This window comes from Drosophila kikkawai, chromosome 3R (genome assembly GCF_030179895.1).
Source record: "Drosophila kikkawai strain 14028-0561.14 chromosome 3R, DkikHiC1v2, whole genome shotgun sequence".
NCBI classification, from domain to species: domain Eukaryota; kingdom Metazoa; phylum Arthropoda; class Insecta; order Diptera; family Drosophilidae; genus Drosophila; species Drosophila kikkawai.
The window spans coordinates 12055448-12070194 of NC_091731.1; the positions used below are offsets into that span (position 1 = coordinate 12055448).

At 44.3% G+C, this 14747-nt stretch overlaps 2 protein-coding genes and 1 long non-coding RNA gene across 5 annotated transcripts; 2 read left to right on the forward strand and 1 right to left on the reverse strand.

Annotated features, from left to right (window-relative positions):
• The first annotated feature begins 42 nt into the window (after positions 1 to 42).
• Positions 43 to 13318, forward strand: LOC108073215 (F-BAR domain only protein 2). 3 transcript variants are annotated; one of them, XM_017164743.3, is made up of 13 exons: positions 43 to 179; positions 6933 to 7222; positions 7671 to 8231; positions 8295 to 8490; positions 8548 to 9156; positions 10072 to 10314; positions 10788 to 10893; positions 10948 to 11291; positions 11427 to 11599; positions 11669 to 12411; positions 12478 to 12813; positions 12880 to 13109; positions 13180 to 13318. In XM_017164743.3, exons 2-13 carry the CDS (start codon positions 7193 to 7195, stop codon positions 13275 to 13277), a joined length of 3669 nt encoding a protein of 1222 aa, XP_017020232.1. In that variant the 5' UTR covers positions 43 to 179; positions 6933 to 7192; the 3' UTR covers positions 13278 to 13318. The 3 variants fall into 3 exon arrangements, with proteins under 3 accessions (XP_017020232.1, XP_017020233.1, XP_017020234.1); XM_017164744.3 differs by having other exon boundaries at positions 8548 to 8967; XM_017164745.3 differs by lacking the exon at positions 10072 to 10314.
• On the forward strand, positions 45 to 6838 carry Kdm3 (Lysine demethylase 3). The gene is made up of 2 exons (XM_017164746.3): positions 45 to 179; positions 4150 to 6838. The coding sequence occupies exon 2, from the start codon at positions 4171 to 4173 to the stop codon at positions 6703 to 6705; it is 2535 nt and encodes an 844-aa protein (XP_017020235.1). The 5' UTR covers positions 45 to 179; positions 4150 to 4170; the 3' UTR covers positions 6706 to 6838.
• On the reverse strand, positions 12671 to 13548 carry LOC138929007 (uncharacterized). The gene is made up of 3 exons (XR_011445434.1): positions 13419 to 13548; positions 12871 to 13360; positions 12671 to 12810 (listed from the first exon to the last, which is right to left on the reverse strand). It is a non-coding gene; the product is annotated as an uncharacterized lncRNA (long non-coding RNA).
• Positions 13549 to 14747: the final 1199 nt, after the last annotated feature.

Genomic DNA, 14747 nt, shown 5'->3' on the forward strand with positions numbered 1-14747 from the left:
AGCGTTTCTCATTTGATGTTTACCAACACTGTGGGTGGTTTATTCTGAACGTCCGGCCGCGGTCACACAGTTCTGGCGAGTTGCTAATGAAAAATCGAATTTTTCCTAACCGAAATACACGGGCCGCGTACTATTAAAGTCGACATTCGAGGCAGTTGCACAACATGCAATAAGAAAATGTAAGTGGCACTCCTGCAAAAGTCCTACACTGCTGGTAAAGAGCTGGCTTGTTTGTTCTGCCCTCTTGGTATGCAGGAACGCCAAGTTTTCTGTGTGGGTGTGAGTGCGAGTGTGTGTGTGCGTGTGATGGTGTTTGTAGCATTCAGTACACAAATTTAAATTGATAAAACTCGACAAAGGCAGTAGTGGTTCTAAATTGCATCTAGTGCATTTTCTGACCTGCCAAGTGCTTATTAATTGTGCATTTATCACAGCAAATTCCCGCAATTTGCACCTCTAAACGAGAGGGCGAAAACAGATTCATTGAACGAAAAGAACAGAGGGGGGAAAACAAATCTGGAGCGATGTAGTAATAGGACAGTGTTGCCGAGCTGCTTGCTGCATCCGAAAGCCAGCAGCAGGCCATGATTTATCTGTCGGCGTTATCAGAGTGTTTGAGCGCTGCTCAAAAGAAGTATTTACTCGGGCGTTGCGCTGCTTACTGAAACTTATATAAAATGCAGGCCTTCATTGAATTAAAAGGTCACAGAGAACGAGAGAGCCAGTGAATTGATTGATCAATTTGGCGGAGGGGAGGAGTCGTTTGTGTGGGGTTTTCGTCCAGCTCTTCTGCCGCCTTTCGTGTTTTTCTCATTTCTCTCTCTCGCCGCATTTCGTAAGACTTCAGCGGTGAACGCCCAAAAACACAAACAAGTCGTTATGTTTGTAAGCCTGTCCGCCATCCGTGTGCTTCGTTGTTGTTTGTTCTTCTGCCTTTTTAGTGGTAATGGTGGCGGTGGCTACCAGGGGTTAATTTCTAGGTGTCGCCTCAATTATCTGGCTTCTGCATTGTCCGCCGTTTTGCGTATGGATCCATGCCGGATGGACGATAACTTGGCGACACTTGTTGCCCCTGTTAAGCAATGTGTCTTTAAACTTGGGATTAACAGATCTGTTAAACTGCAAAGTGCACTGCTCAAAATGGTATTTGTATATTTCCAAGTTTTATAAGGGGTCACAATACAACACAATTGTTTAATTTAAACCAAAATAATTCAATGTACTAATTTGTGGGATAAATATATATTATAAAATTTGATAAGGGGTTACATCTTAAAATTGTCGAAAATAGCGCAAATTTTTAATTTTTTAAATAAAGGTTTTGTACATTTTTAAAACATCACAGTATTTACAAAAAAAGGAAAAGGTAATTTTTCGGAGATTTAATTTTTTATATTATTATTTGTATAACAGCTTTCACTTAACCTAATTTACAACGATTTGTTGAAGTTTGAATCTGATATGTTATTACTTAACATTTTTGTATTCTATTTTGTTAGATACAGTGAGTCACAAAAGTATTCGTTGCAAGGTACCCGACGAATAATTATGTTATTTTTTTAATGATTAAGTATCAAATTTATCACTTTAGTTTTTTTTTATGTTACTCAGATATTAAACAATAGGATAACAACAAAAAGTTGTTAAAAAACTAGCTTCATTGCTGTTTTTTTCTAAGAAATTCATTTGAACTACAAAATTTCATGTCACAAAAGTATTCGTTTTTTTGTTTCGCCATTAAATATTTATTATTTTTTTATTGTGTTATATATTATGTGCAATCCTTTGTTTTATTTAATAGCTTATAATCGTCCTTGCATTGGCTCTACCCATTTTGGGCACCTCTTTCAGGATATATTCGACCATTTCTTCCGCATTATATCATTAAGTTCCTTTTTCGGCAGAAATCCGCTGTTCCTGGAATTTTAGCTTAAGATGGTGTCATAGATTTTCAGTAGGGCTAACGTCTGGGCTCTGTGAAGGAGTTTTAGTCTGGTTTCAATAGTACAACACCCACATCTTGACTTTAAAAGTCGTTTGTTCGGCGCTATTGTACTGGTGGAAATTGAACTTGTCGGGTTCTGGACATATTAGGGTGTCACTAGAGTGTAGAATACACCTTAACATATTTAAATATATATCAGCAATTATTATCCTGTCTAAAAAAAAACATATTTCCAACTCCTGGGGCAGACAGACACCCTAAACTAGAGCAGAAACTCTGACGTGCTTTACTGTTGCTGTATCATTTTTTAACTTGAGGGTTTTTCCGGGCTTGCGGCAAACTATCCCTTCTCAATCCGATCCCTAAACATTGAAAACCTTTTTTACTTAATATTACTTGCCCTGAATACTCTAAAATTTGGTTCAAAAACGCTATATCAAAGAAAATAGCTTCGGCATATTGATAGGTGAAAACAAGGATTTTATTTTAGGGCTTCTACCATCCTCATCATGGCTTCTAGGAACTGTTCCGATAGTTTAAGTGGATACATTTGTTCCTTAGGATGTGGTCATGGCGGTGTTAATTTTTGCAGCCTATAAATGTATGCCTTTCCTGATTTTTTTTAAGAATTGTTCTATCTTCTCTGATTTTCAATTACTATATTCGGCCAAAACGCGGCTTATTTTCCAGGAAATTTCTTGATTTCAGAAGAAAAACCACGCTTATTATGGTAAGAGGACTATTATCAAACATACCAGAAATATATTTAAAGGATCAACCCTCATTGTGTAGGTGTAAAGTAATTTTCTTCTGGAAAATGTTTTGACTCCGTACTATTCGCCATTTTGTAATTGATTACGACCCACAATGACGCTTAAATATAGTGTTTTTCCATGAATTAAATTTTAAAATGTATTCCCAACCAGAATACTGAAAAAAATTGCACTAACCCATGAAAAAAAAGAAAAAATATTTTAAAAAAAATCTCAGAAACGAATACTTTTGTGAGCATAAAAATCGATTTAGTTTTATATATTTGTCTGTAGCTTGTTATTGAAAAGGTTTTCTCAAAGTTTTTTTTTGTCATATGCTAACAAAATATACATCTTTGGGATAGTAATCCATTTTTTCACATTTTAAAGCTTTTAGCTACTGAAAATTGACATTTTCCTCAAGACCTCCTTTGCAACGAATACTTTTGTGACTCACTGTATGTGTTTACCCTGCCCTTTCTTATCCCTTTATTATCAGTTTTAGAGAGCCTTCTATCATTATTTTTTTTTTCAAACTGAATTAATTATCGCGCTCTTCATAGAAATAGCAACAAATATCTGAATATTAGGCCCTAACAACCTATACAGCAGATCAAACAGTCTCAGGGAGTATAACATACAAGGCTCCGACCTTATCAAAGCACACTATCACTTAGTTCGCAACGCCCACATTATGACGATATTGTGTGGAATTTTTTTCGTACGAATTATGTTTATCTTGAAGTTTGCCACAGTAGAGGTCTTAATATAATAGTAATCGTTCAAGCAAACATTTTTTTTCCAGCCATTGTGGCTGTTTTCCTGATTTTTGAGTAAAAATATAATAATAACTATGACTAATGGTTACTCTAAATCAAAGTACATTATAAAATGACGAAGTTAACGTTACTTTACTATAGCTTACATAATTTTCTATCTAAATTGAACTCACTTGCCTCTGAATAAGAGGTTTCTCAGTTAAATTAAATACAAATGGGCCTGTAAGACCCCATATTAAGCAAATCATTTTGTTTAGTACGTTATCTTTGATTTAAGTTAGCATTACTTAACTTTAAGCTAGACATAAGCTTTCGCTGTGTGCCTGGTAATGTGGAGGCAGTGAGTAGTTGTGCTGTATTCTCTTGAAGCTCTGCTCCATTCATTAAAATGTGCGTGTGAATTGAAGAAGAAAGCCAACGAAAGTTGTTCGCCACATTACCTGTCGAGTTGTTGCAACACCGACCGCGTTGTAATCGTGCAAATAAATCCAATCTAATCGCGGACGGAATTACGAGATCAGATAATTAATCGAACTGAAAAGGAGCAGAGCACGGGGCAGCTACAGTCACCTCCTCACGGGAAGCATTACCAGGGCGGCAGTTGAAGTTGAATCTTCACAATAAACCTCAACCACAACATCTTCCTCTCTTTTATCCTTTCTCGTTTTCGAAGACCGGAGGAGAGCCGTATAAAATGTCACAAAAGGAATTGGCGGCACTGGTTGCCTCTCGCACCAGCCGCAAGCGAACCCTTCCGACCCCTCGTTCGGAACCGAAGTCCATTATAGAGATACACATATCCAATGATTCGTCTTCTTCCTCGTCATCGACCGCCAAGAGAGCTTGCCGTGGCGTGGAGATCAAGGTGGAGAGGCAGGAACTGGAGCAAGAACCGGAGAATCTAGGCCCAGCGCCACCGTTGACTGAAGAGGAGCAGCAGCGGCATAACGAGTACCGAAGCAGCTGCTCGATATTTCTGCAGGACCTGCCCTGCTTCAAGCTGCAGCAGACACAGCAGATACCCAAGTGCCGGGAGTGCCGGAGGCGTAACGGTGCCGCGGGCGAAGGCAGTACTGGCAACGATGTTTACTGCCGTTTCTACGAGTTTCGACGCCTCCAGTATAATGATAAAGGGGACTTGAGCGTGGCGGGATTCCCGAATCCTTATAGCGAGCCAACACCGGAGGACTATGCCATTTGGCAGCCGGATGGGAAAACTGCGCCGACCAGCGGCTTTATGGACATACAGGTTTGCAGATATATCCTGCTTCATGCCGGCGACCAGTTCTGTTATTTGTGGCGTCAGGAGGCGGAGGCCCTTCGGCTGCACGAGAATCCCGACGGCACCATTGCCTGGAAGAAGGCCGTGCAGGGTATCCGGGAGATCTGCGACGTGTGTGACACCACGCTGTTCAACTACCACTGGACGTGTCGCAAGTGCGGCTTTGGGGTGTGCCTGGACTGTTTCAAGGATCGCAAGGACGGCAAGCAGCCGCTGCGACGCGCGGAGAATGCTCTCCGGAAGGGATGCGACGAGTACCACTGGCTGCTCTGCACCGATTTCAGTGGTCCGCAAGAGCACGCCGTCACCGAGCTGATGCTGACGCAGATTATAGCTGGGGATGCCCTAAACGTTTTGGGCAGGATGCTGCATGAGGTGCGGACCTTGTGGCAGGTGCCTCAAGTGTGCGGCTGTCTGCTGAGCAAGCAGTCGGTGGATGACGCCCAGCTGGACGAGCTCATCCAGGACATGATCAAGGAGTCACAGCTAAAGCAGCATACCAGCTTCTCGTCCCTGGCTACCGAACAGAAGCTGCACCAGCAGCAGCGATTGGAGCAGCTGCACGCCAAGAAGCTCGAGTTTGCTCGGGAGCGAGGCATTGATTATGTTCCAGGACGAGTGTGGACCAAGGAGACACTAGGAAAGGATCCCATCACCACGGCTTTTGACAACTTCAAGCACATAAATTTTTTAAGAAAGGGACTGGCGGGCTTGCGGAGGTTCCTGCCGCCAAGGGCCATGACTCTGGCGCAATCCACTCAGTTGGCACCTGGCGTTCCGCACGAGTGGCTTTGCGACGGCAAGCTGCTGCGACTCACAGATGCCATGCATCCGGATAACCGAGTCCTTTACCAGGAGGTGTGGAAGTGCGGTCAGCCCGTGATGATCTCGGAGGTGGCTCGCTCCTTAAACCTGGACTTGTGGCATCCACAGGCCTTCTGCCGTGACTTTGGCGATAAGCCAAACGATCTGATCAACTGCCTGAATGGCAACCTGGTGCCCAATCAGCCGATGCGACACTTCTGGGAGGGATTCCAGTGCATAACGAAGCGACTGTTGGACGCCAACGGCAAACCCATGCTGCTGAAGCTTAAGGATTGGCCACCGGGTGATGATTTTGCCGAGATACTGCCCACCAGATTTGCAGATCTAATGAAGGGACTACCAATGCCGGAGTACACACTGAGGACTGGGAATCTGAACATTGCCAGCTGCTTGCCCAAGATGTTTGTGCCTCCCGATTTGGGACCCAAGATGTACAATGCATACGGCTCGGCCTTACATCCGGATAAGGGTACGACCAATCTCCATTTGGACATATCGGATGCAGTCAACATAATGGTTTATGTGGGCATTCCCCAGGACGAGGACAGCAAGCCGCAACTGGCAGCCACTCAAAAGGCCATTGCCCTTGGCGGGTGTGATTATATAACCAGAGCTCGTTGCCAAAACCCGGATGTACTGCCAGGAGCTCTATGGCACATTTTCCCGGCCCGGGATGCTGACAAGATAAGGGATCTTCTCAACCGTGTGACCCTGGAGAAGGGCTTCCGCCTGGAGCCCGATCACGATCCTATTCACGATCAGAACTGGTATCTAGACGACAAGTTGAGGGCACGTTTATTCAAGGAGTACGGCGTTGAAGGACACCCGATTGTCCAGTGCTTGGGGGATGCCGTTTTTATACCGGCCGGAGCTCCCCATCAGGTCCAGAATCTGCACAACTGCATCAAGGTGGCCGAGGACTTTGTCTCGCCGGAGAACATAACCCACTGTTATCATCTCACTCACGAGTTCCGGAGACTCTCGCATTCGCACACGAATCACGAGGACAAGCTGCAAATTAAGAACATTATCTACCATGCCATCAAGGACTGCTGCACCATCTTAACTCGGGCATTGGAAGAGCGCATAGATGCAGAAATGGCCAAACTAAAGGCAGAATAAAATTCATACTTTTTTTTTTCATTTAATTTAATTTAAAGTTTCTGTATTTTATTCTTAAGCTTTTAAATTGTCAGAAATTCAGTAATAAACACAATAAGCATACAATATGTGGTCTTAATGTGTGCAAAGAATATTTTTTAATGCCGTCTTAGGCTTAGTTCTTAGTTCTTAACGGTAAAGCGTTTAATGTGATTTAATATCCTTCGCATTACCATTCCAATCAATAGCTTAGAAGACGAAACGTTCAAGTATATACATACATTTGTGTCAGGCGACAAATGCCCATGCATGCTGAGGACGAAACGGAATCTGATGATGAGGAGTCCAGTTCAGACTATCAGTAGCATCGTACACATCGTACCGCTGTGCTACAAATAAGCCTTTAGTGCGCAGCGAAGAAGTAAAGTCAATTACAACGCCAGACAGCCTTTTAGAAACGATATTTACAAACTAGCTCTGGGATCGGAAAACTTGAGAGACCAGCAAGATGACGGTGGATTTTAACGATTATTTTTGGGTAAGTCAAATTTGATACTTTTGCTGGGTATTATAATTTAAGTCAGAACCTTTAAACGAAGTGAAGTAAATCATATGTAGTCTTGATCAGCATCAACAGCCAAATTGTTTTTATACCCTTGCAGGGTATTATAATTTCAGTCAGAAGTTTGCAACGCAGTGATGGAGACCTTTCCGGTCCTATAAAGTATATATATTCTTGATCAGCATCAACATCCGATCTAGCCTTGTCCGTCTGTCCGTTTCTACGCAAACCAATCCCTCAGTTTTAAAGCTATCTGAATGAAACATTGCATATATTCTTCTATATACTCTCAAGGAACGGGCTAGCTCCGTCCGTCTGTCCGTTTCTACGCAAACTAGTTCCTCAGTTTTAAAGCTATCTGAATGAAACATTGCATATATTCTTCTATATAATTGTTACACCTTTATAATCTTCCCCTTTGCAGGGCGAGAAAAACAATGGCTACGATGTATTATATCACAATATGAAATTCGGCCTGGTGGCCAGCAAGGAGTTGTCAGAGTTCCTGCGTGAAAAGTCCAACATAGAGGAGCAGAACTCGAAGATGATGTCCAAGCTGGCCCACAAGGCTGGCACACTGAATAGCACATTTGCTCCTGTCTGGACCATATTGCGCACATCGGCCGAGAAGCTCTCCACCCTGCACTTGCAGATGGTGCAGAAGCTGACCGAACTGGTCAAGGATGTGGCCAAGTATGCCGATGAGCTTCACAAGAAGCACAAGTCCGTCAAGGAGGAGGAGTCACAGACCCTGGAGTGTGTCCAGGCCATTCAAACATCCACGGTGGCGGTGCAAAAGCTGCGGGATCTCTACGCCGCCAAGGTCCAGGAGCTGGAGAAGTTGCGCAAGGATAATGGGTCGCACAAGGATGCCGAGAAGCTGGAGAGCAAGCTAAAGAAACTGCAGGAGGAGTACAAGGCACTCCTGGACAAGCATAATCCCATTAAAAACGAGTTCGAGAGACGCATGACGCAGACCTGCAAGGTGAAGCCGCTGAACCCACAACTTGTATCCTCGTAATTAACCAACTTTTTATGATTTTTTTAGCGCTTCCAAGAGATTGAGGAGGTGCATCTGCGTCAGATGAAAGAGTTTTTGTCCACTTACCTGGAAATGCTGCAAAACAATCACGACATGGTGGGTCAAGTACATTCCGACTTCAAGAGACAGTTTGTTGACATGTCCGTGGACAAGCTCCTGGAGCAGTTTGTGCTCAACAAGTACACTGGCCTGGAGAAGCCTGGTAAGTACAATGTTTCAGATAAATTGCATTAAATAATGCTCTATTTAATTCGTACAGAAATGCCCGAGCTTGAGTACGTTGCCTTGTCCAGTGGTTCCCGGCTCCAGCAGCCGCAGACCTCGGCCACCGCGTCCAACTCGAATTCGGCCACCAGTATTCAGGCCGCTATTCGGGCTGGTGGCAATGCAACGACCACAGTTTCGGGTAGCGTGGTGTCCATGGATCAGCGTGGCGATGCCTTGGGCGGCATCTCTCTGGGCAGCGGGAGTGCGGCCAGCGGTAGTATTCCCTACACCGAGGACCCGATACTCGGTGGAGCTTTGGGATCGCCGCGACCCACATCGCCGGATATGCTGGCAGCAGCGGCAGGTCAATCGCAGCCAGCGGGTGGAGCCACGTCCACTGTAAAGAGCCTCCGCTCGTGGTTCTTGCCTACTGCCAAGCAACAGCAGCCGTCGACGGGTGCCAGCAATTTCGGTATGAGCGGGAGCGGAACCACAAATACCACGACAACAACAGCAACAGCAAGCAACAGTAGCAACAATTTGAACACCAACAACACAACAACAACAACTACAACAATAGCAACAACAACTGGCACGAATAATCTCACCACCAATATTATCACCAAAAATTCCCCTAACTCTGAGGATACTAGCAATCAAGGTTCATTCTATTTGATTTTCTTTTTGGTTTCCATTATCGGTTTTATTTTATGTTGGTACGGTCCTTCCGGTTATAGTTTATCCTGTGTATTTTACCCTGTTTACCTTACCTGTTCCTATTGTAATATATATTTTTCTTATCTGTTCTTAGATATGTATTTTTATGTACGTGCTAAAAGTCATTTGCTTTTAAGTCAAGTCAACGTTTTTCCTAAACCAAACATTAATTGGTTTCTTTGTATCAGAAGAGAGCTCACTTAATTCTCAACAAAAGACACTTTTCTTATTGTTTATTACCATTAAATATTGAGTATAAGCTCTCTTCTCTTTCTCGTTTGTAAATGTTACTTATATATAGGGATGGCAGAAAATATTGTGTTAATATTTGAAATGAAAGTTGTTATATAAATCGATATTCGAAATTAAATCAGATATTTTTCGATAATATCGATATTTTCAATAACATCGAAATTTTAACGTTAAAAGCTTACCTTTTCGATTTATAAAATTTCAAATATCAGCTCAATATTTCTGTCGATATATGCTCATCCCTATTTATGTACATAAAGGTTTATATTTTAATTTACATATACATTTACTTTTGTTTTTTAGTTGAATTCTATCTGAAATTATACACTCAAACACCAGCCAATCAGTCAATCAATCAATTAGACATTAGTCGGGAGTCTGCCTAAATTATTGAACACACACAACCTACACAAATACACCATCATAAGCACGCGCACACAAATGCCACGAAGCCGTTGAACTAACAGCACTAACACAATACTCTCTATATGCTTTTATATATGTCTTTCAAATTGCTTTGCCGACCATCCATCCATCCATCCATCATCAACACCCATCCATCTATCCATCCATGCACCTATCAACTAATCGGAAATCAAAACTTTAGACCAGGCACAGCAACAGCCGGCAACAGAGGCCTTAACTCCCACTGCTACTGCGACGAAAAAGCAAGCATTGAATGCAACGACTAGCGAGCAGCAACTATCGAAATCATTAAATGAGCAAGAGCATCTCCAGCAGACGGCGGCAGCTTCTTCAGCTTCAGCAGCAGCCGCATCCGCCGCGACAACGACCACAACGTCCAGACGTGCAACGTCACTTTTAAATATATTCACATCGAACTCTCAGGGTAAATGATCCAAGAATGTCAATGAAAGTGATATGGGCCCCCCGAATCCAACCTCCAATCCCTTCCTTCAACTACTACTAAAACAAATACACCTGAACGGGCCACACCTGGGCCAAAATAAAATGCATGCATCTAGGCTTAATGTTGAAAGGCTTTTCTGTGTGCTGAGCTTATTATTGTTATCTCATCCCCCAATTAACATTGAATTCATTTTTAAAGCATTCTTATATGGCGGTGTTTGAGTTCTGAGTTCCGAGGAAGAAGTTACATTTAAGTTCCGACTGTAAACTATATTTCCACCACAAGGCAAAGTTTAACATCTTCCATTTCTACCTGGAGTTTAGTGTTGAGATGTGTTACCTCTTTCTCTTTCCTGTGTGTTCTCTTAGTCCCTAGCTTGCTATTAAGTCATCAAGTTGTTAACCCATCCTAAAAAGTTTCCCCAACTTATGTTGACTTTATTTCACCGACAGTCTCTGGTATTTTACGAAGCCGTCGCGACAAGACGAAAACCAAAAAGGCAAAGAAAAAGAAAGACAATGAGGCTGCCGAGCACATACAGGAGGAACGACTTACCAGGTGAGAGTCCCAGTGTAGTATTACTTTACCTATAATTCGAAATACCTATTAAAGTGCGGATCGGGCCAATAATACGCTACTGGACTACGACGACCATGGCCGCAGCATGAAGACCCAGAACTCCAGCGGCAGCAGTGCTGGCGGTGGCTTGGCCGCCCTGTCAGCCACTTCGGCCCAGGGCAGCGTGGATTCGGCAGGTGCCAGCAGCATGGGCGGCAGCGGCGGAGCAGCAGCTGGGGCCAGCGGCAGTCTACCCAATGCAGGTGCTCTCACGACCTCGGCCTCGGCCACAGCTCCCGGCGGCTCAAGTGGCAATGGGACAGGCTATGAAGTGGATGAGGAGGGCTTCAGCATACAGCCAGCCAAGGAGATAGCCTGGGAAGAGGGCCAGGATAAATGTGAGTTCATGTCGTAAATGGGCTTAGAATTATCACTAAATAGTAAATTGATTGTCAGTGAATCGGGTTTTACGTATTATTTTTCGTCTTTCACTTGATTGATTTATCAATATTATCTCTTGGCTCTCTTTTTAGCTGGCAGTTTTTACTCCGACTCGGATACGGACTCGGACAATGACAAGCAGGAGCGTAGGATTCATGTGAGCATCAAGCCACTGAAGAATGGTCAGGCGCCCATGTCGGCCAGCGTGGATGAGCTGCGCGCTACTGTGGAAAATATTTCTTTGTCGCCAACTGGAGTCTTTTCAGTGAGTTGAAGCTTTAACTTAAATTTAACAATTTAATTACTTATTATACATATATTTACTCCTCAACAGCATCACAGCCAACAACTGCAGGGAGCGCGAGGAGCTCCAGCGTCGCGCCAACAATCGCCGGAAATATCGAACGCCTCGACGCCGACAGCCAGTGTGCATCCTTATGCCCCGCTCCAGAGTCCCACGCTGTCCAATAACAATAACAATGCCAACAACACGACCAACAATCGCTATGCGGATCTGGGTGACATCTTTTCGGAGCTGGGAGATATGAGCATGTCGGCACCGGCATCGGCGACGTTGGGCAAACCGCCAGGCAGGCAAATACCCACACCGACATCGGCGGCATCCACAGGGGGCAGCATAGCCATACCGCGACCGCCATCGCGACGCTCAGATATGATAGCCATTGGACCGGCGGCCACGGGGGGTACTGCCCCTGGACGCGGTCGAATGTCCCCGGCTCCGGTGACGGCCATGAATCGAGCGGAGAGCATTGGTAGCCTGGAGTTCCGCACGGCCATCGGTGGCGTGGGGTCGTCGCGGGGACCCTCACCGTTGACGATCGGTATTTCGGACACAATACCGCTGGCGGTGGCATTCCATGAGATCATTCACGCCTATTTCCGGGGCAGCGACGAGTCGCGGTGCCAGGTGAAGGTGTCCGGTGATATGATGCTATCATTCCCGGCCGGCATTGCCGGCCTATTAGCCAATAATCCCAATCCAGCCAAGCTGGGTTTTCGCATTAAGCACGTTCAGAACTTGGAGAATATGGTGCCCAACGCGAAGCTTGTCCAAATGTAAGAATATCCTTTAAATAGGATGAATTTTTAACTCCATTTCGTGCTCTTTCAACAAATCCCTAGAGATCGTCAGCAGTCAAGCAGCCTGAGCACAATGCTCGAGTTCAATATGGGAGCCTTGACGGCCCTGCTGCGAAGGCAGGCGGAGAACAATCCAACGGCATCCTATTTCAATGTGGACATACTTAAGTATCAGGTGCGCACCAAGCCGGGGGCCAGCTCGTGTCCCTTCCAGTTGGTCAGCTACTGGAAGTGCGAGCCCAGCTACACGGCGCTCAAAGTGGACTACAAGTACAATAATCACGCCATGGCCAGTGCCTCGCCTCTGCTGAATGTCACGCTCTCGGTACCCGTCAACGGATCAGTCCGCAATGTCCAATCCAAACCGCATTCTGCCTGGTGAGTAACAAAAAATATGAAATGTTATTTACATAATCCCTAATCCCTATTTATTACCTTTCCCAGGTTGGGTGAATCAAATCGTTTGGTGTGGAACTTCACCGACATATCGCAGAATTCTCAGGACGGTGGCGTGGGCACTCTGCGTGCCCGTTTGGAGCTCAACGATGGTCCTTCGACGCCGGCGCTACTGGCGACCCAGTTCAATTGCGAAGGCACCACACTCTCGGGCATCGAATTCGAACTTCAGGGTAGCGGCTATCGCCTGTCGCTGGTTAAGAGACGCTTTGTTTCCGGTATGCATAAATGGACAAATGACCACCAACCAAGTGTGTCTCTGAGATTAACTCTCTTAATTATTTGCAGGCAAATATGTGTGCGAGGGTGATGGTATACGTAGTGGAGCAACGCCCACCCCTCCGTCAGTGGGCTCAACCAGTCCGTATTCGGCAAAGTCAAATTAATCGCTCTCCGACTCCAAAGACAGCTTTAATAGGAGCGAGAACTTGAACGGAAAATGGCAATATGGCAATAGGCTCGTGAAAACCTAGAGAAATTTTTGTAACTAAGCTTAAATACGAGACAAATCACAAGGATACCCAAACCGTATTTGATTACAGGCACAGGACTAGTGGCGCCTTATAAGTTATTTCCCTCTGAGCTTTTTATTATTATACCCATTTTGCTGAATTCAAATTGACAGAAATTTGGAGACTAGATAAATTTTGATGCCACACAAATCCAATTGGAACGTAACGTAAAGGAACGGGATGTGGTGGGGCTATATATTATGATGTATTTTTGTACACACACAAAATTCTGTTTTCACGCGTAATGTTGAATCTGCCGGCTGGGGGTCCGCCGAGTGCTGCGAATGCTGCGGGTCGGGCTCTGCTAAATCTGGATGTATTATTTGTTATATATACATACACACACACACACACACACAAGTATGCTAGTATATATTATTGAAATGTATTTATTATGTTTAACTGAACGATATTGTATATGTAGCTATGTAGATATCTAAAGCAAACACACCGAACGAACGTTGATTTTATGTTCACTTTTGTACACACAACAACCAAATCCAAAAATGTATTAAATGTAAGATACAAAAAAAACTTGCACAGTGTTGTCGCGCTTGGAATCTCGGTGGCTTTTGCTTTCATCACCGGTGCGGCGGATAAGGCTGTGTTTGCCTCAGAGCAGCTCATGCAACCGGTGTTGTTGTTGCTGCCTTTGCCGTTTCTCCGCCGATCAATTAATTATCAAATTTAGGCAAAGAACATGACAAACAGGTTTCGGTCTCTTTTCGGCGACAAACACAACATATACGTATAGGAAATTAGCAGTCCGTTGAAAATAGAATGAACGTCGGCTGCCGAAATACACGGGCGCCAACGAATCATCAGAAAGAAATCATTAAATTGTGGGTGTACCTACCTAGCCAGAGATCGCTGGGAGCATTAGCCTAAAACTTAATTTGTAAAAATTCTGTAAGAAATTCTGAAAAACACAAGGCAGCTGTCTCGTTTTTGGTTTTTGTTTTGCTATTGAAAGGCGATGACGTCAGGCCGCCACAAATTGATCTCAAGGTCGGAGTCGACGGACGCGTTTTCATTTCACTTGGCACACTTGACTGTGGGCTGTTGGCTGCTTACGGCCACCTAAATACATTGCATTAAGCGTCCACTTTTCATATCTGGTAGCTTGTATCTTTTGGAGCAGGCGGGAATAAGCAGTGAATCCAATGGATGCAAGGGTGACTTGACTGGACTGGACTGCGTGTCGTGTTCCTCTTGCTGGCTTGACCATAGAGATCTCGACGATGTCAAACGATAAGATTGAATTACAAAACAATTGTTGTTCATACATATGCATGCATATGGTTATATGGTATTATATTGTATATTGCCCGTGGGTATATACAA